A 16869-nucleotide genomic window follows, 5' to 3' on the forward strand; every position below is an offset into this window, starting at 1 on the left:
AGGGGCGTGGTATGTCCAGGGGGCGGGGCCTGTCCGAGGGGGCGGGCCTGTCCAAAGGGGGCGGGGCCAATCCAGGGGCGGGGCTGGTAAATGGGCGGGGCCTGTCCGAGGGGCGGAGCCAGTAAGTAGGATTGAATGACTGAATGAAGGGGACGGGGCCTGGCCGAGGGGGCGGAGCCAATGCAGGGGGCGGGGCCTGTCCCAGGGGGCGCTCTCTCTCTCCGTCTCTCTCTCTCTCTCTGTCCTCCTGCCCCCCGCCGGCCCCGAGCCGGAGGGACAGCGGCTCCGGACCCCCCGGGACCCCCCCGGGACCCCCCCGGCCCCCCCCCCGGCCCCCCGGCCATGTCCGCCTCCGAGCCGGCGCAGCGGGGCCGGGAGCGGGAGGAGGAGAGCGAGGATGAGAGCGAGATCCTGGAGGAGAGTCCGTGCGGACGCTGGCAGAAACGCCGGGAGCAGGTAGCGGGCCGGGCGGGGGGCCGGGCGGGGGCCGGGGCCCGGCGCCTTCCCAAAGCCTGCAGGCCGGGGGGCCCTCGGCACCCCCTCCCCATCGCCCCTTAGCCCCCACCTTCAGTCGGCGCTGTTTATTGAGCGCTTACGGTGTGGCCGGCCACCCTACCGAACGCTCCACTACGACAGAGTTGGGAGGAGCCATCACCCGCCTGGGATGGCCCACGGTCTTCCAGGCCCGGCATTAATCAATCAATCAATCGTATGTATTGAGCGCTTCCTGTGTGCAGAGCACTGGACTAAGCGCTTGGGAAGGCCAAGTTGGCAACATATAGAGACGGTCCCTACCCCACAGTGGGCTCACAGTCTAAACCCTTAGACCTGTACCCCCCCACACCCCCCACAGCCCCAGCTTTCCAGGGCCTTCCGGCATTCCCATCCCAGCTCTCTCCCAGGCCTCACTTTCCCTCAAGCCTTAAGGTCCCAAAGCCCGGGGACCCATCCCCCCTCCTTCACCCCAACACGCTTCTCCCTGGCGTCCTCCCCTTCCTTGTTGCCAGTCACCATTTCCCTGCGGGAAAGGCTTGATCACCACAGCTTCCCCCAGAGGACTGGCAGGGAGGCCTGAGGCTGCCCTCTGAGGGCACTCCAAACAACTCTGCTGGTCACAGGCTCCCCTTCGAAGTGAGTCCATTGACCCGACGTAACCCTCTGCCCTTTCCCTCGGGGTTTAGTCATCATCATCATCAATCGTATTTATTGAGCGCTTACTGTGTGCAGAGCACTGTACTAAGCGCTTGGGAAGTACAAATTGGCAACACATAGAGACAGTCCCTACCCAACAGTGGGCTCCCAGCCTCGGCTTCAGCTCGTATCCCTTCCTCCCCGCTCTGGGGCAGCTCCCGCCCTCGCGATCGTTTCCGGGAGATGGCAGAGATGGGCATCTTGAAGACCGCACAGTCCTGGAGGGGGTTTTGCCTTCTATTGTGGGGTTCCCAGCTACTTAAATCCGGCACTCAGCAGGCACCCAGAATAGGCCTCCGCTCACTCAAGGCCTCCAGGTCAACATTCTGCCCACAGGAGCTGCCCCCCCGGCTAAATCTTCTGCCCGCAAAAAGTGCTCGCTACATACTGACGTTAATGGGGCTCTCAGACAGATGGGCAGATTCATTCATTCAGTCGTATCTATTGATAGCTCTCTGTGTGCAGAGCACTGTACTAAGCATTTGGGAAGTACAAGTTGGCAACATATAGAGACGGTCCCTACCCAACAACGGGCTCACAGTCTGGAAGGGGGAGACAGACAACCAAACAAAACGTGTGGACAGGTGTCAAGTCATCAGAATAAATAGAAATGAAGCTAGATGCACATCATTAGCAAAATAAATAGAAAAGTAAATATGTACAAGTAAAATAAATAGAGTGATATTTATTCCACCCCCGTGCCGCCGCCGTGATCCGGTCCACCTCTCAGGGTCCAGTCCCCCGTCGTGCTGATTCCCGACTGGGCGGTGGCGGAGGAGATGGTCCCCAAGCTCGCCCAGTCCCAGGTATCCGCACGGGAAGGGTGGACGTTCTGAGGAATACTGCAGGGACGTGGAACCCAAGTGAAAATTTCAAGAGTTTTTTTCATTTTTAAATGGTATTTGTTAAGCACTTAAGCTATGCAGGGCACTGTAGTAAATGCTGGAGTGAGTATTGTGAGCCGGTTGTGGGCAGGGATTGTCCCTATTTGTTGCTGAATTGTACTTCCAGAGTGCTTAGTACAGTGTTCTGCACACAGTAAGAGCTCGATAAACACGATTGAATGAATACAAGCAAATCAGGCTGGACGTAGTCCATGTCCCCCATGGGCCTCACAGTCTTCTTACTCTGCATTTTAGAGGTGAGGTAGCTGATGCCTGGAGAAGGGAACCGACTTGCCCAAGGTCAGCCAGCAGACAAGGGGCAGAGCCAGGATTAGAACCCGGGTCCTTCCGACTCCCAGGCCCGGCTCTATCCACTAGGCCGCGCTGCTTCTCTACAATTTGAAAAGCCCCAGCGTGCGAGGGGTGGTAGGGAAGCCTGGTGCTGGCCCCGAGCCCGTTCCGGGGTCACCGATCCAAGGCCCGAGATCCGCCATCTCTCGTCCGCCCGTGCTCCCCGAGTCTTCCCTGCGCCAACCGCTGCCCTCCGGGCAGGGCTGCCCCCGGTCCTGGCACCTCCAGCAGCCCCCTCCGGCCCTGGCATTGTGCCGGAGGGTGGTGCATCTCCGGGCTTCCTGTTGAAGGCCCGGAGTAGCACGTCCTCCCAGAGCTTTCACCACGGGTTTTGGCAAGGGCGTCATTAGGGAATTAGGGAGCTTTTGACCAACAGCATGAGACTGTTTGGAAGTGGGGCGGCATAAGAACAAGTGGTTTGTGTGCCCGTGTTTGGTGTTGGAACGGGAGGAGACCCTTCCAGCACGTTTTCCTTAACGCGAGGTTTTGCAAGAAGGGTATACTTGAGTCAAGGGTATCGAGGCTGAGGAAAAGAGTGGAGCAGAGTCGCCCCTCTCCTCTCCCAGGGAGGCCAAGAGAAGCGGCGTGACCTAGTGGATGGAGCAAGGGCCCGGGAGTCAGAGGACCTGGGTTCTGATCCCGACACCACCCCTTGTCTGCAGGGTGACCTTGGACAAGTCACCTCACTTCTCCGTGCTTCAGTTACCTTGTCTGTAAAATGGGAATTAAGACTGTGTACCCCATGTGGGACAGGGACCGTGCCCAACCTGATAATCCTGTATCCCCACCAGTGCTTGGTACACTGCCACTGCCTGGCACATAATAAGTGCTCAACAAATACCACGAAAAAAATAAAAAAGAGAACATGCTGGAGGAAGAATGCAGAGGTAGCATCGGGAGTCAACAGACAGCAACTGCCATCTCCCAGACAGCCTTGGAATCCAGTTAATCAATCAGTGGTATTTGTTGAGAGCTATCTGTGTGTATTCGGCCCTTGGAAGCGGTCAGTATAACAAAGTTGGTAGATTCGGGCAGGCGGGGAGAGAAAACAGTTCTGGGTTCCCTCTTAGCAGAGATGTCTGGGAATGAGCTGGAGTCCAGGGGATTGTGGGACCTACTGACTACCCCACTGCTTAGCACGGAGCTTGGCACCTAGTAGACACCTCATAAAGGTGACCATTGGCCCGGTGGGACGGGAGGCTGGAAAGTAGGGCTGATGAGGAAGTGGAAGCCATGGAGGGTTAGAGTCTGGGCAGGGCTGCTCGGGGAGCTGCCGAGGCCAGGGGGAGAGGGGAGAAATGAGAGTGGGGAGAGGTGAGCTGGAAGCGGTCCTGGCAGGTGGGAGCAATGAGCAAGCCAGGCAGAGAGGGAGCCGAGGGGTTACCAATCAATCAGTCAATCATATTTATAATTTTATTATTGTTGTATTGTACTCTCCTAAGCGCCTAGTATTGTGCTCCGCAAACAATAAGCACTCAATGAACAGCTTGAAAGAATATTTATTGAGCGTTTACTACGTGCAGAGCACCGTACTAAGAGCTTGGGATAGTACAACGGAATTAGCAGACACATTCCCTGCCCAAAACGAGCCTGAGGGTCAGGTGAAGTGGCAGCAAAATTAGTAGACAGGCCACAGTGCCACTCTGGGCCTCAGTCTCCCTGCCCACCTATCAACTTCCCACTGGGGATGACTGGAGACTGGGTGGGAAAGGCTTTGGGCCCAAAGGGGAATAGCGACCCTGGGGTGGCGTGGTCAGACCGGGCCCTCGCTTGGGCATTCTCTGGTTGCCGGCAGGAAGCCGAGGGCAGCCCTTGGGACCGAAGCCACTCCACTGGGCCAGCGCCTGGGGTGCCGAGGCTCGCTGTGGGCAGGGAACGTGTCTGTTTTTTGTTATATTGTACTCTCCCAAGCGCTTAGTACAGTGCTTTGCACACAGTGAGTGCTCAGTAAATACAGTTGAGTCAATGAATGATCGGTGCTTCAGTTGAGCACTTTCGTCCAGTCTGCAGGTGGAGCTGGCATCACTGTGGAGGGCTGGGGCCCGGGAAGCCCATTTAGTCAGTTGGTCAGTCGAATTTCTTGAGCGCTTACCCATTTAGGCCCCCCCAGGCCGAAGCTGGCCCCTTCCCAGCCTGCCCAGGGACCCGCCTGGCCAAAGACAGTATGGTGGGGGGAGAGGAAAGCATGGGCTTGGGGGCTGGGGGCTGCCGGGGTCAGGCGGGGAAAAGGGCCTGGACTGCTGTTTGTCTGGTCATTGGTTGACGTGGCTCTGCCTGGCTATTCGGGCAACTCCCAAGTCAGCTGGATCGGCCCTCTGGGTTACTTTGTTTCCAGTGTGGACAACGCGTGTAGCCCTTTTGCCCGTGTCCGACTGAGTGCGTTCTGAAGAGAGCTGGGCCCCGGCCACCGCGCACGTCTTCCGGCCGCCGCCGCCTCACTGCCAGCCCTCCTCCTTCTTCCTGACTGTCCCGACCCAGAGCTAAAACAGCCCAGCAGCTCCTCCTCCTCCTCCTCCTCCTCCTCCTCCTCCCTGCTTTGCTCTCCACAGGGGGCCCAGCTCCAGCTCCCAGGCTTTCTGCCAGCCGGAGCCGCTGCAGCCATCTCCAGCTCTTCCCTTTCCTGCTTCTTTCTGAGGCAGAGGCCCGGGGAGCCCCAACCGCTCCTCCACCCCCAACTCCAGGGCGTGGGACACTGGCCAGCCTCTCCTCTCCCAGCCCAGAACACTTCATGCTTCCTCACTGGGCCCCAGGCCTGACTGTGCCTTCAGTCCCCTTCTGCCTGGAGAGCAGCCAGACTGGGCTGGGCTGCAGCAGAGGACCAGAGGAGGAGGGAGCGCTGGAGCCGAGCAGAGCCGAGCCTGCCCTGCCCGGCCGGGCTGTGGGGGGCCGGTGAGGGGTGTGGGGGAGGAGGAGGAGGAGAGTTGCAGTTTATCAGGCCTGTGGGGCTGCGGCTCCTTTCTTCTTATCTTGGCTGAGGGAATGCCACTGAAGGATTAGGTGGGTTGGCAATGGAGGGTGGAGCGTTTGGCTTCTGCCCAGCTCCAGTTGCCACCCCTCCCAGTGGTACAGGACCAGCTCTCTGCCTCCTTTCCTCCCTTCTCCCCAGCACCCCTTGTTCCCACCAGGCACTCCTCCTGCCCTCTGCAGCCGCCTCTGCTCCCCAGACAACTCTCCCACCTCCCCCAACCCCATCCCACCTCCTTCGGTCCCCTTCGGAGTCCATCCCCTGACCCATCCCTAGGCTTCCTCCGGGCTCTCTTCCACCCATTCCCAGGCTCCCAGTTCTCTTCCAGGCTGGTCCTCCCCCCGAGCCTGTTCCCGAGCTGGCCAAGGCATCAGACGGGTCTCTGTGTGACTGGGACATGCAGATTGGGGGGAGGGAGGGCAGCACGGCACGTGGCCAGAACAATCCTGCAGTGTCTCCTGGCCCGGCATGCCGGCCCCCCTGCCCCCAAGGCTCCCTGGGGAGCGAGGAGAGGGAGAGGGGAGCCCTGGGGTCAGAGGAGCAGAGAGGAGCAGAGAGTTCCTGCTTGCGGGCAGTGTCTTGATCTCTGGGAGGGCGGGCTGCGGCGGAGGGGAGGGGGGGCATCCTGTCCCTGTTCATAAGCGTAGGCTCACTTGCCCGGTACCTGGGGCTGGAGACTGGCAACAGAAGAAGGGGAGCTGGGAGCTAGAGGCTGAGGCTCAGCTGGATTCGATGGGCTGGGGGCCAGAGGCTGGAGGAAGAGAAGTGGGGTGGGGGGCTGAGGCTGGGGAGCTGGGCACGGCAGGCCAGGGGCCAGAGGCTGGAGACAGGGAGAGGGGGCTGAGGCCGGGAAACCAGACTCACTGGGCCAGGGGCCAGAGACTGGAGACAGGGAGAGGGGGCTGAGGCTGGGGAACCAGATTCAGTGGGCCGGGGGCCAGAGGCTGGAGACAGGGAGCGGGAGCTGAGGCCAAAGACTGAGGCTGGGGCCAGAGTCAGGGGCTTCTGATGGGAGTGGGAAAGGGCAGGGACAGGCTGTAGACTAGTCCTCTAGGCTGGAAGCTGTTTATTGTTATCTTGTATTCTCCCAAGCACTTAGTACAGTGCTCTGCACACAGTAAGCACTCATTAAATACAATTAACCAATTGACCGACTGACTGACAGTTCCCAGGTTCAGGACAAGGACTTCAGTGGGGTCACCGGCCTGGTTGGGGCCAGCAGTCTAGCTTCTGTGGATCAGCAGGGCACCGAATTCCCTTCTCATCATGGTCTTCCTCCAGACCGAGGAGCCCAGTCAGTGGTGCCCCGTCCCCAGGGTCAGTCGCTCCCGTCCGGGGCAGCCCAGCAGCGGGGACGTGGCTGATGGGCAGGGCGGGCGACCGTGTGCTTCCCTGACAGGTGAACCAAGGAAACATGCCCGGGATCCAGAGCACTTTCTTGGCCATGGACACAGAAGAGGGTGTGGAGGTCGTCTGGAATGAGCTGCACTTCACCGACAGGAAGGCTTTCAAGGCTCACGAGGTTTTCCTTCCCCCCTCCTCCCCACTCTCCCTGCCGGGACACCCTGGGATCTCCCCCTTGCTCTCCCAGCAGCACACCCTGGGATCTCCCCCTTGCTCTCCCAGCAGCACACCCTGGGTATCCTCCCCGCCCTCTCCCCTCCAGGACATTCTGGGATCGCCTTCCCGCTCTCACTGCCAGCACACCCTAGGATTTCCTATCTGCTCTCCCTGCCAGAACACCCTGGGATTTCCCCCTCCCTTCTCCCTGGCAGGACACCCTGGGCTGCCCTTCCCACTCTCCCTGCCAGCATACCCTGGGATCTCCTTCCTCTTCCCACCAGGACACCCTGGGATCTCCTTCCCACTCCCTCTGCCAGACACCCTGGGATCTCTTCCCCACTCTCCCTGGCCAGGACACCCTGGGCTCTCCTCCCTTTTCTTCCCTCCAGGACACCCTGGGATCTCCTCCCTGCTCTCCTCAGCCAAGACACCGTGAGATCTCCTCCCCACACTCTATGCTAGGACATCCGGGGATCTCCAGCCAAGCCCTCCCACCAGGCTCCCCACGGATTTACCTCCTCATCCCTGAGATCCCTTAGTCAGTGCTGTTCTCCCTCCTGTTCATTTCCTAAACCTGTCCCCCTTCTCTCTCCAGGCTCTTCCTAGTCAGGCCCTTCCTCCGGGCTGGGCTGGGTGTGCTCAGCGTGGCTCTGAGCTGCTGGGAGTTGTACCTCAGGCGGGCACACACCCGCCTCCTCTTCTGTGAAAGGAACAACCAACCATTCCAGTTTGAGTCTGTTCTGATCTTGGCCGGGGCCCAGACCCGGGTCTTGGTGTGGACCGGGGTCTTGATCTGGGCCCGGGCCCGGAAACATACAAGTCTCCACCAAGGCCCCGAGAGTCTCTCTCCTGAGGCAGAAATGCCAGGTCAGCCCTGGCCTTAATCTGTGCCACCCTGTACCACAGACCAGAAATTAAGTCTGGCCTAGCTAGCCCCAGATTCTGTGGCTTCCTGTGTGTTTCCCCGAACCTGCTCATGTTGCCCTGTCAAGTCCAAGCTCAAACCTGGTCCAAACAGAAACAGCTCCGGGTTCACTTCCAGGGGGCAGGAGCTGCCCTGCATTCTTGGTTGGGCCAGAGACTGCAGGGAATTATGGTCCTAGCAGCCCAAGGACGACTCTTCCTTTGCGGCCCTGTGCTGTCGGGAGGGTCTGTAAGCCTGCTGTCTTCCGGGGAGCTGCAGAGGCAAAGGAGGACCTGCCCGGGCCTGGCCCGGGCGTCACAGGGGAGGCTGCCAGGGCCTGGCTCAGGTCTGATAGAAAGGGCTGGCTGAACCTGGCCCAGGTCTGGCTCATCAGTCCTCTGCCAGGCTTCCAACCCCTCCCTGTACTTCCCAGGAGAAGATCCAGACGATGTTTGAGCAGCTGGTGGTCGTGGATCACCCCAATATCGTCAAGCTACACAAGTACTGGCTGGACACGCCTGAGAGCAAAGCCCGGGTGAGGGATGACCCTTGCTCCCACCTTCCTTGTCGCCCGTTCCCTTAAGAGCAGGCCTGTATCAGAGCTGCCCCCAGCCCTGCAGTAGGGATCCTCCCAGGTGGAGACCCTTTGTTTCTCCCAGAAGACCCCGAGTGGGGTGGGGAGCCCGGGTCAAACTACATTCCACTGCTCCTTCCCCACTGCTGGTCCCCCTAAATGTTTGCTCCTTCTGCAGGTGATCTTCATTACTGAATATGTATCCTCAGGCAGCCTCAAGCAGTTCCTGAAGAAAACAAAAAAAAACCACAAGGCCATGAATGCCCGGGTACTGGGGGGCTTAGTGGGAGGGATAACTACGAACTGGGCAGCGTTGCATGCTGAGGAGGGATATTTGGGAATGGGGGTTGTTGGGGAGAGCATTGTATGGTGAGCAGGGACACCTGGGAATGGTAGTTGCTGGGAAGGACATTTGGGAATAGGGGTTTCTGGGAAGGACACCTGGAAATGAGGGAATTTGCTGGGAAGGGCACCTGGAGATGGGGATTGCTGGGAAGGACACCTGGAATGAGGGAATTTGCTGGGAAGGCCATCTGAGAATGGGGATTTTGATACCTGAGAATGAGGGTTGCAGGGATTTGCTGATTAGGGGAGAGAGAGCTGGGTCCAGGGGATTGGGTTTGTGGGGCGAGCTTCTGAGGTTTCTGCTGCCCTCTCCTCCTTTCTTTCTCCTATTCCTCCATTTCCTCCTCTCTCCTTCCTCCCTCTTGTGACAGTTGGTACTTTTCCTCCTAGCTTTCCTTCTGCCAAACCCTCACAGGGCTCTCTGCGTGGAGCCAAGACTGCAACAGAAAGGACATGCCCAACCCAAGCCGTGGGGGTTTGTTGTAATCTCAGGGTTCTGCCCACAACCGTCCCACGTTCCTCTGGGGATGTTTCCCAGCTGGAGCCCCTGAGATCACCCAGGCCAGTTACCCCATGAGCCGTGACCTATAATAGTAATAATAATAATGGCATTTATTAAGCGCAAAGCACTGTTCTAAGCACTGAGGAGGTTACAAGGTGATCAGGTTGTCCCTCAGGGGGCTCACAGTCTTAATCCTCATTTTATAGATTAGGTAACTGAGGCACAGAGAAGTTAAGTAACTTGCCCAAAGTCACACAGCTGACAATTGGCGGAGCCGGGGTTTGAACCCATGACCTCTGACTCCAAAGCCCGGGCTCTTTCCACTGAGCCACACTGTTTCTCTATAGTGGCAGCCCCCCAAGCTAGAGCAGAAATTATCCCGAAGGGGTTTCCCAGATCCCAGCCCCTCCCTCACCACTGTGGGCCCCCTGTGACTAGGGGGCTGCCCCAGGACACAAGACACACAGGTTTGGCTAGGAATGTGGTAAGACGTATTTTGCTAAAGTGATCGGTAGTCTGAATATCGGGTTTAAAGAAAAAATCCTGAAACATCAGCAATCGATATTGAACAAGTTTACAGCAGATATTATTATTATTGTTATTAATATTAGTCACAATAATAGTAATAATAATAATAACTGTGGGAGGTTTGTACCAGTAAAGAGTCCAGAGAACCCAAGAGTAAATCCAGCCCCCAAATGCAACCTCCCCCAGTTCTGGCAGCCTCCCTGAGTCGGAATCCAGGATCGTGACCCTTCCTGGAACCGAAGGCAGGATAAAGTCCTAGCTGGGTCTCCTCCCTTGACCGCTTGTCTTCCTTTCCTCGTGACTTCCACTCAGCTCCTCGGCTGCTCAAGTGGACCTTGTTGGCTAAAGCCCTTCCCAGCCTGGGTCCTCCCTTCTGGCTCCCAAGACTCCTCTGGCCTCCCTGATCTCCAGCCCCCTTCCCCGTTTCCTCCCCCCCACACCAACCCGACTCCATCCCGGCGCCGGGGCTGGTCCGATTCCCGGCGCCACAGCTGCCTCCCAAGGGTCCCGGCCTCTCGCCTCGGTGTGGGCATCTTACTCTTCACTTGGCTCCTGGCCCCATCCCTTGGCCTGATGCCCGGAGCCCCGAGCCCCGAGAGCTTGCAGAAGACCGACCCTTGCCAGCCTGCAGATCGCTGTCTCCTGGAGGGTGCCACCTGGTGTGCCAGCCCTGTCCCCATCTTCAGCTCACAGAATCGAAGGATACGGACAGGCAGATGGCACCTAGGCGGAAAGCCAGGCAGATAAGCGGGCAGACAGGCAGACGAACAAACCGGCTGATAGGTGGGCAGACGGGCAGACAGCCCGGTACTTGGCCTTCAGCGAGGGGGCCTAGCCAGCCCACACATTCCTTACCTCCTGCCCCGCTCCATCCCTTCCAGGCATGGAAACGCTGGTGCACACAGATCCTCTCAGCTCTCAGGTGAGGGCCCCCTCCAGCCCCCCCCGCCCACCAGGTCCCCAGCTAGCTCCCCGTCTTCTGTTTACCCTCCGTGGCTCCTCTCCTGACCCCCTTTTTCCCCTCCCTTTTTTTTATGGTATTTGTTAAACGGTCACTGTACTAAATTCTGGGGTAGATCCAAGCTAATCAGGTTGGACACAGTCCCTGTCCCACATGGAGCTCACAGTCCTGATCGCTGCGAGCAGGGAACTTGTCTACCAACTCTGTTGTATCGTACTCTCCCAAGTGCTTAGTACAGTGCTCTGCACACAGTAAGCACTCAATAAATACGACTGACTGAATGAATGACAGCGGGGATTAATCAACTGCACTTACTGAGCACTTACTGCATGGAGTTGATGTAACCATCAACAGACACATTCCTTGCCCACAGATGAGGTAACTGAGGCATAGAGAAGTGAAGTGACTTGCCTAAGGTCACACAGCAGACGTGTGGCAGAGCCAGGCTTAGAACCCAGGTCCTGCTGACTCCCACCCGGGCTCTATCCACTATGCCACGCTGCTTCCCGCCCTCCCCCTGGTTTCCCCTACCCCCCCACATCCCCACCGTGCTCTCGTCATCCCTTCCCCCTGCCCTCTCTGATTCCTCCTCTGTCCAGTCTGTGCGGGGTGACTGCCCGCCCCTCCGCCCCAACCAGGGGTTTAGTGCTCCCCACCACCTCCTCTATCCCATCCTCCCCTCAGCTTCCTGCACTCGTGTGATCCCCCAATCATCCATGGCAACCTGACCAGCGACACCATCTTCATCCAGCACAACGGCCTCATTAAGATCGGCTCCGGTGAGGGGCAGGGGCGGTCTCGGGGGTGAGGAGCGGGAGGTTCGGGGGAGGGGGGCCGGAGGAGGGTGATCTCCCTCCCATGGGATGAAGGGCCAGGCCTGAGGGGGACCGCAGGGAGGATGGGCGGTACCGCCTGTTTCCAAGGGCCGGATCCGTGGCTAACGCCAACTCTTCTCCCCCGCCCCCCACCCCCGCAACCTCACAGTGTGGCACCGAGTCTTCTCCAATGGTGAGTGCATGGGGAAGGGGGGCAGGGGGAGGGGAGCCAAAGTCTGGGGGGCTGGTGGTGTCGGGAGTAGAGGTGGAATGGGGCTTCAACCTCCCCGCTCCCCTGCAGCCATCCCGGACGATCTCCGCAGCCCCATCCGGATTGAGCGAGAGGAACAGCGAAATCTGCACTTCTTTCCCCCAGAGTACGGCCGTGAGTAGAGGCTGCAAGGCCATTCCCCCCTGCCCTGACACCCTCCCCTAGGAGCGAACCAGCGTAGCCTAGGGGAAAGAGCGTGAGCCTGGGAGTCAGAGGACGTGGGTTCTAGTCCTGCCCCTGCCGCTGACCCGAGGTGTGACATTGGCCAAGTCGCTTATCTTCTCTGTGCCTCGGTGTCCTTATCTGTAAAATGGGGATTAAATGCCTGTTCTCCCGTCCACTTAGACTGTGAGCTCCATGAGGGACAGGGACTGTGTCTGACCTGAATTATCTTGTATTTGTCCCGTCGCCTGGTACGGTGCTTGGCACGGAGTAAGTGCTTAACGAACATCATCGTTATTGTATTATTATTGCTACTATTTTTCATTATTATTATTGTTACTATTAGCTGTCACCTCCTCCTCCTTCCTCTCCTCTGGCCCTTTCCTCAAGACCCTCTGAGGACTAGGGCCTGCCCGGCCGGTTGGTCAACCGACGGGCTGGACCCTTCCCAAACCTGTTCTGGCTTGGCCTAGCTCATATTCCCCCACATCCCTGTGCCGCTCCCGGGGTTCCCCCTGGGCAGAGCCGGCTGCGGCGAGCTCAGACATCGTGCCCGGTCCAGCTTGGACCCGTCAGGCCGGGGCCAAAAGCAAAGGCAGAGCCCATCGGGGCCCTGCTCCCACATCCCTTTCCTTCCCCTCTGCTGCAGATGTGGCTGACGGCACAGCCGTGGATATCTTCTCATTCGGGATGTGCGCCCTGGAGGTATCCGTCTCCCCTGGCCCCCCTTCGCCAGTCCCAACCACTCCTCTTCCCCGGGGGGCCCCTCATCCCCCTCTTCCTCCCCTAACCCCTGCGATGCCCCTCCTGCTGCAGATGGCTGTGCTGGAGATCCAGGCCAACGGAGACACCCGCGTCACGGAGGAGGCCATCGCCCGGGCCGGGCATTCCCTGGATGACGACAACATGCGGGTGCGATGCTCCAGGCCCCCGACGTCCCGGGACCCGATTCTGGGCGGCCCATTCCAACCCGGTCTGATCCCTTAGGGCCCACGCTGAATGAGGATGGGGTCCTAGGCAAGCCGGGCACCGCACCGAGCTTGCGCTGACCTTCGGCCCCATCTCCCAGCTGGCCCCTGGCCTGGGAGGGTGGGGGGATGCCCCCTGAAGAGGAAGGAGGGAAATTTCCTGTCCGGGTGTGGGGGGCTCGGGCTTGGCATGACCTACTCTTTCCCATCCCCCAAGGGTGGCGGGGGGGGGGGGGGGTAACTGACCGCTCTCCAAACCCCTCCGGCCCCTCCTCCGCCCTCCGCCCTATCTGAAACCTCCCACCCTCCCAGGAGTTCATCTTGTCCTGCCTGATTCTGAACCCTGCCCGCCGCCCCTCTGCCCACAACCTGCTCTTCCATCGGGTGCTCTTTGAGGTCCATTCTCTCAAGCTCCTCGCTGCCCACTGCTTCATCCAGCATCAGTGTGAGCGGGGCCCCGGGCAGGGGGGTGGGGACCACTGGGAGACAGACCCGGGGCCCCTGAGGGAGATGCGGGACGACGGTCGCGAGAGCAGGGGAATGGCCACTAAGGTCACTGTTTCCCAGCCTGCGGCTCGGGCTCCCCGTCACCTCTCCTCACCGTTGTCCCCCAACTCCAGCCGTCCCCCCTCACCCCTTCTTGGACTCCTCACCCACCCATGGCACCCCTTCCCTGACCCTAAACCTCCCTCCCTCTCTCTCTCTCCTAATTTGCCCATCTCCCTCCTCTCTCTTCCCCTAGACCTGATGCCGGAAAACGTGGTGGAGGAGAAGACCAAGATGATTGACCTCAACATGGTGATGGCGGAGATTCGCAGGGCTGGCCGACCCAGCGTCCAGTGGAGGTGATGCCCACCCCCTGCACCCTGTACCCCCCTGCCCCCTGCCTCGGAGACCCCCAAGCCCCATCCTACGCCTCGTCCCCAAACCTCCCCACCCCCCCCCCCGCCCCCGGCCCAGGGTTCCCTGTGGCTTGCAGGCCTAGGGGGGATCCCCACCCGCTCCTTTTCTTGGGTTGGCGGGAGGCAAGCAGATGTCAGTCCCGCTGAGGTTGCCTCTCCCACCCCTGCCACTGCCACTGCCCCTGCCCCTACCCTTGCCCCCACCCCAGGTACTCAGAGGTCTCATTCCTGGAGCTGGACAAGTTTCTGGAGGACGTCAGGTGAGGAGGCGGTTGGTCAGATGGGTGGTGATAGAATGGAGGGATAAGAGGAGCTGCTGCAGTAATAATGATGGCATTTGTTAAGCGCTTACTATGTGTAAAGCACTGTTCTAAGCGCCGGGGTGGGGAGGATATGAGGTGATCAGGTTGTCCCATGTGGGGCTTACAGTCTTAATCCCCATTTTAAAGATGAAGGAACTGAGGCTCAGAGAAGTTAAGTGACTTGCCCAAGGTCACACAGCAGACATGTGGCAGAGCTGGGATTAGAACCCACGACCTCTGGCTCCCAAGCCCGTGCTGTTTCCACTGAGCCACGCCGCTTCTCTATCTCTGCCCCCCGCCGGCCTTGGGCAGCGGCTGCCCAGCACCCTCAACTGTGCGGGGCCGAAGTCTCGGACAGGAACAGTTGTGGTTCCTTGCCGAGGCTGCCCCGGGGAGAGCCCCCCACCCCCCGACTCCACCTCACCCTCTGCACTCCGTCGCTACCCGGCTCTCTGCCCCGTTGCCAGGAATGGGATCTACCCACTGATGAACTTTGCTGCGTCTCGGCCCCTGGGACTACCCCGGGCTCTGACCCAACCCCCTGAGGATGCCCAGAAGGCCAAGACCCCCACCCCAGAGCCCTTTGACGTGGAGACCAGGAAGGTGAGGGGGCCAGAGAGGACCAGGGTGGGGAGGGGCTGCAGGCCACTGTCTGGACCGGAGCTGGTGGCCAATGAGCAATCCCTGCCCCCCCCGCAGCGGAGGGCCACCTACCCAGCCCTGCCAGCCAGCTGGCCACCGGCACCCCCAAGGGGCCCCCACAGGCTCCTGTGGGACTGCTGGTGGGCAGAAGGCCCTGCAGCGGCAGGGGGGGCGGCCCCCTGGTGCGCCATCCTGCCCTCATCCCCCAGAAGCAGAACGGGGCTGGCAAGAAGTTGCGGGGGGCGGTGGGGGAGCTGGGGGGGCAAAGTGAGAGTGGCACCGGGGTGGGCATTAGTTACTGGGTTCCACAGTGGGGACTGATCCTGATCCCACTCTGACTCCATCCAAGCTGACTCGGTTGAGCCTGACCCCCAACTTTTCTGGGGGTCCCCACGGGTTGGGGCGGGTGAGCATGGTTGGGTGCCTAGCCCCTCTGTTCCCCTCTTCCTCCTCCGCTGTCTGCCCCGCTGCTCCCCGTAGGTGGTGCAGATGCAGTGTAACATGGAGATGAACGAGGACAAAGCACAGTGGCACGTGAGTTCTCTCTGCCCCGGGCCCGGCCCCAGGTGTGGGTCTCCCTGGCCTCTGTCTCTCGGGGTCTCTGACTGTCCGTGTCCGTCTCTGTCCCCAGCTCACTCTGCTGCTCACACTGGAGGACAAGCTTCACCGACAGCTCAGCTACGACCTGCTGCCGAGTAGGCGTCTCTGCCCACCACCACCCCGAGATCTCGGCCCCCCACCAATTCTCCCCAGGGGTCTCTGCCCCTCTCTTTTTAAGATCTCTGTCCCCACCAGCTCTCCCCTGGGGTCTCTGCCTCCTTCCCTCCCTGGGGTCTCTGCCTCCCTCCCTCCCTGGGGTCTCTGCCTCCCTCCCTCCCTTGAAGTCCCCGCTTCCTTGGCCTCCCAGAGATCTCTGCCCCATTTCCTCCACTGACTGCTCGTTACCGTTTCCTGCAGCCGACAGCTCCCGGGACCTGGCCATGGAACTGGTTCATTATGGCTTCATCCACGAGGTGAGGTCCGGGGGTCTCGGGGAGAGGGAGGGGCTGTGGCACGGTTGAAAGTAGGTGGGGCAGCCTACCCCCCTCGCTCCTGCCTTCATCTTCCCCACTGCCCCACCATCTTTACTCTCTCTCTCTGTCTCTGTCTCTTCCCCCCCCCCCCCCCCCCCCCCCCCCATACCAATCTGGCTCAGGATGACTTTGAGAAGCTTGCCGCATTCCTGGAAAGCACCTTCCACAAGTACCGCTCAGGCCCCCCCTGATTCCTCCCGCCCCCTCCAGCCACACCCCAGCACGCCAGCGGGGACTTGGGCCCAGCGAACCCCTGGCCGGAAATCGTCCCCCACGATGGCCCTGGACCCCTGGCCCCGAGTGGGGTGGCCGGGGCTCTCCAGCCTGCGGTGGGGGGGGGGCATCCCTGGACCTGCCGGGGGCCCCGCAGGAGTGACTGATAGAGGCCAGGAGGAAGAGGAGGAGGAGGAGGAGAGGACACGAGAGGAGCTGAGTGGGTGCGGGGCTTGGCTTGCTCCGCCAGGCAGTCCAGCCCCTTGTGCCCCAGCACGCCGCCCCCGGGGTGGGAGACCTATAGTCACCCGCAACTCGGGCGTCCACACCGTCAGCCTGATGCTTTAGGGCCCGGAACGGGGAGGGGCGGTGCCCGGGGGGAAGACTGGGACCCTGGCTGGCAGGAAGGAGAGCCCACCCCTAGAATCCTGGGGTGAGGGAGTGCTGGCGGGCCTCCCCTGGCTAGGCCAGTGCCTTATCAGCCACACTGCCCTGGGGGGGCGGGGGGGAGCAGGGGATGGGGGCTGAGAACCTGCTCCCCCTCTTCCCCTGCCCCCACCCCGCCTTCTTGGGACCAGATGGATCTTTTTTTGAAGCCCCTCTCCCCTCAGCCCCACACCTGGAGAAGCACACTGCCGCGGCCCTCGGTATGTTTTGTTATTCCCTGGAGAATGAATAAACCAAACTCCAAATGGGCACAGCCGCCTGGAGCTTCTGTGCAAGAGGGGGTGGGGAGGGGAGGGGCACGGGCAA

At 60.3% G+C, this 16869-nt stretch overlaps 1 protein-coding gene across 2 annotated transcripts; it reads left to right on the forward strand.

Moving 5' to 3' along the window:
* The first annotated feature begins 338 nt into the window (after nucleotides 1-338).
* NRBP2 (nuclear receptor binding protein 2) lies at nucleotides 339-16622 on the forward strand. 2 transcript variants are annotated; one of them, XM_038745225.1, is made up of 18 exons: nucleotides 339-456; nucleotides 6791-6913; nucleotides 8292-8393; nucleotides 8611-8700; nucleotides 10689-10729; nucleotides 11453-11547; nucleotides 11753-11776; nucleotides 11885-11968; nucleotides 12666-12721; nucleotides 12833-12928; nucleotides 13297-13429; nucleotides 13727-13829; nucleotides 14096-14146; nucleotides 14656-14791; nucleotides 15311-15364; nucleotides 15462-15525; nucleotides 15788-15843; nucleotides 16026-16622. In XM_038745225.1, the coding sequence occupies exons 1-18, from the start codon at nucleotides 343-345 to the stop codon at nucleotides 16092-16094; spliced, it is 1491 nt and encodes a 496-aa protein (XP_038601153.1). In that variant the 5' UTR covers nucleotides 339-342; the 3' UTR covers nucleotides 16095-16622. The 2 variants fall into 2 exon arrangements, with proteins under 2 accessions (XP_038601153.1, XP_038601154.1); XM_038745226.1 differs by lacking the exons at nucleotides 339-456; nucleotides 6791-6913 and adding an exon at nucleotides 7304-7821.
* The last annotated feature ends 247 nt before the right edge of the window (nucleotides 16623-16869 follow it).

The sequence above is a fragment of the Tachyglossus aculeatus genome, chromosome 4 (genome assembly GCF_015852505.1).
Source record: "Tachyglossus aculeatus isolate mTacAcu1 chromosome 4, mTacAcu1.pri, whole genome shotgun sequence".
NCBI lineage: Eukaryota > Metazoa > Chordata > Mammalia > Monotremata > Tachyglossidae > Tachyglossus > Tachyglossus aculeatus.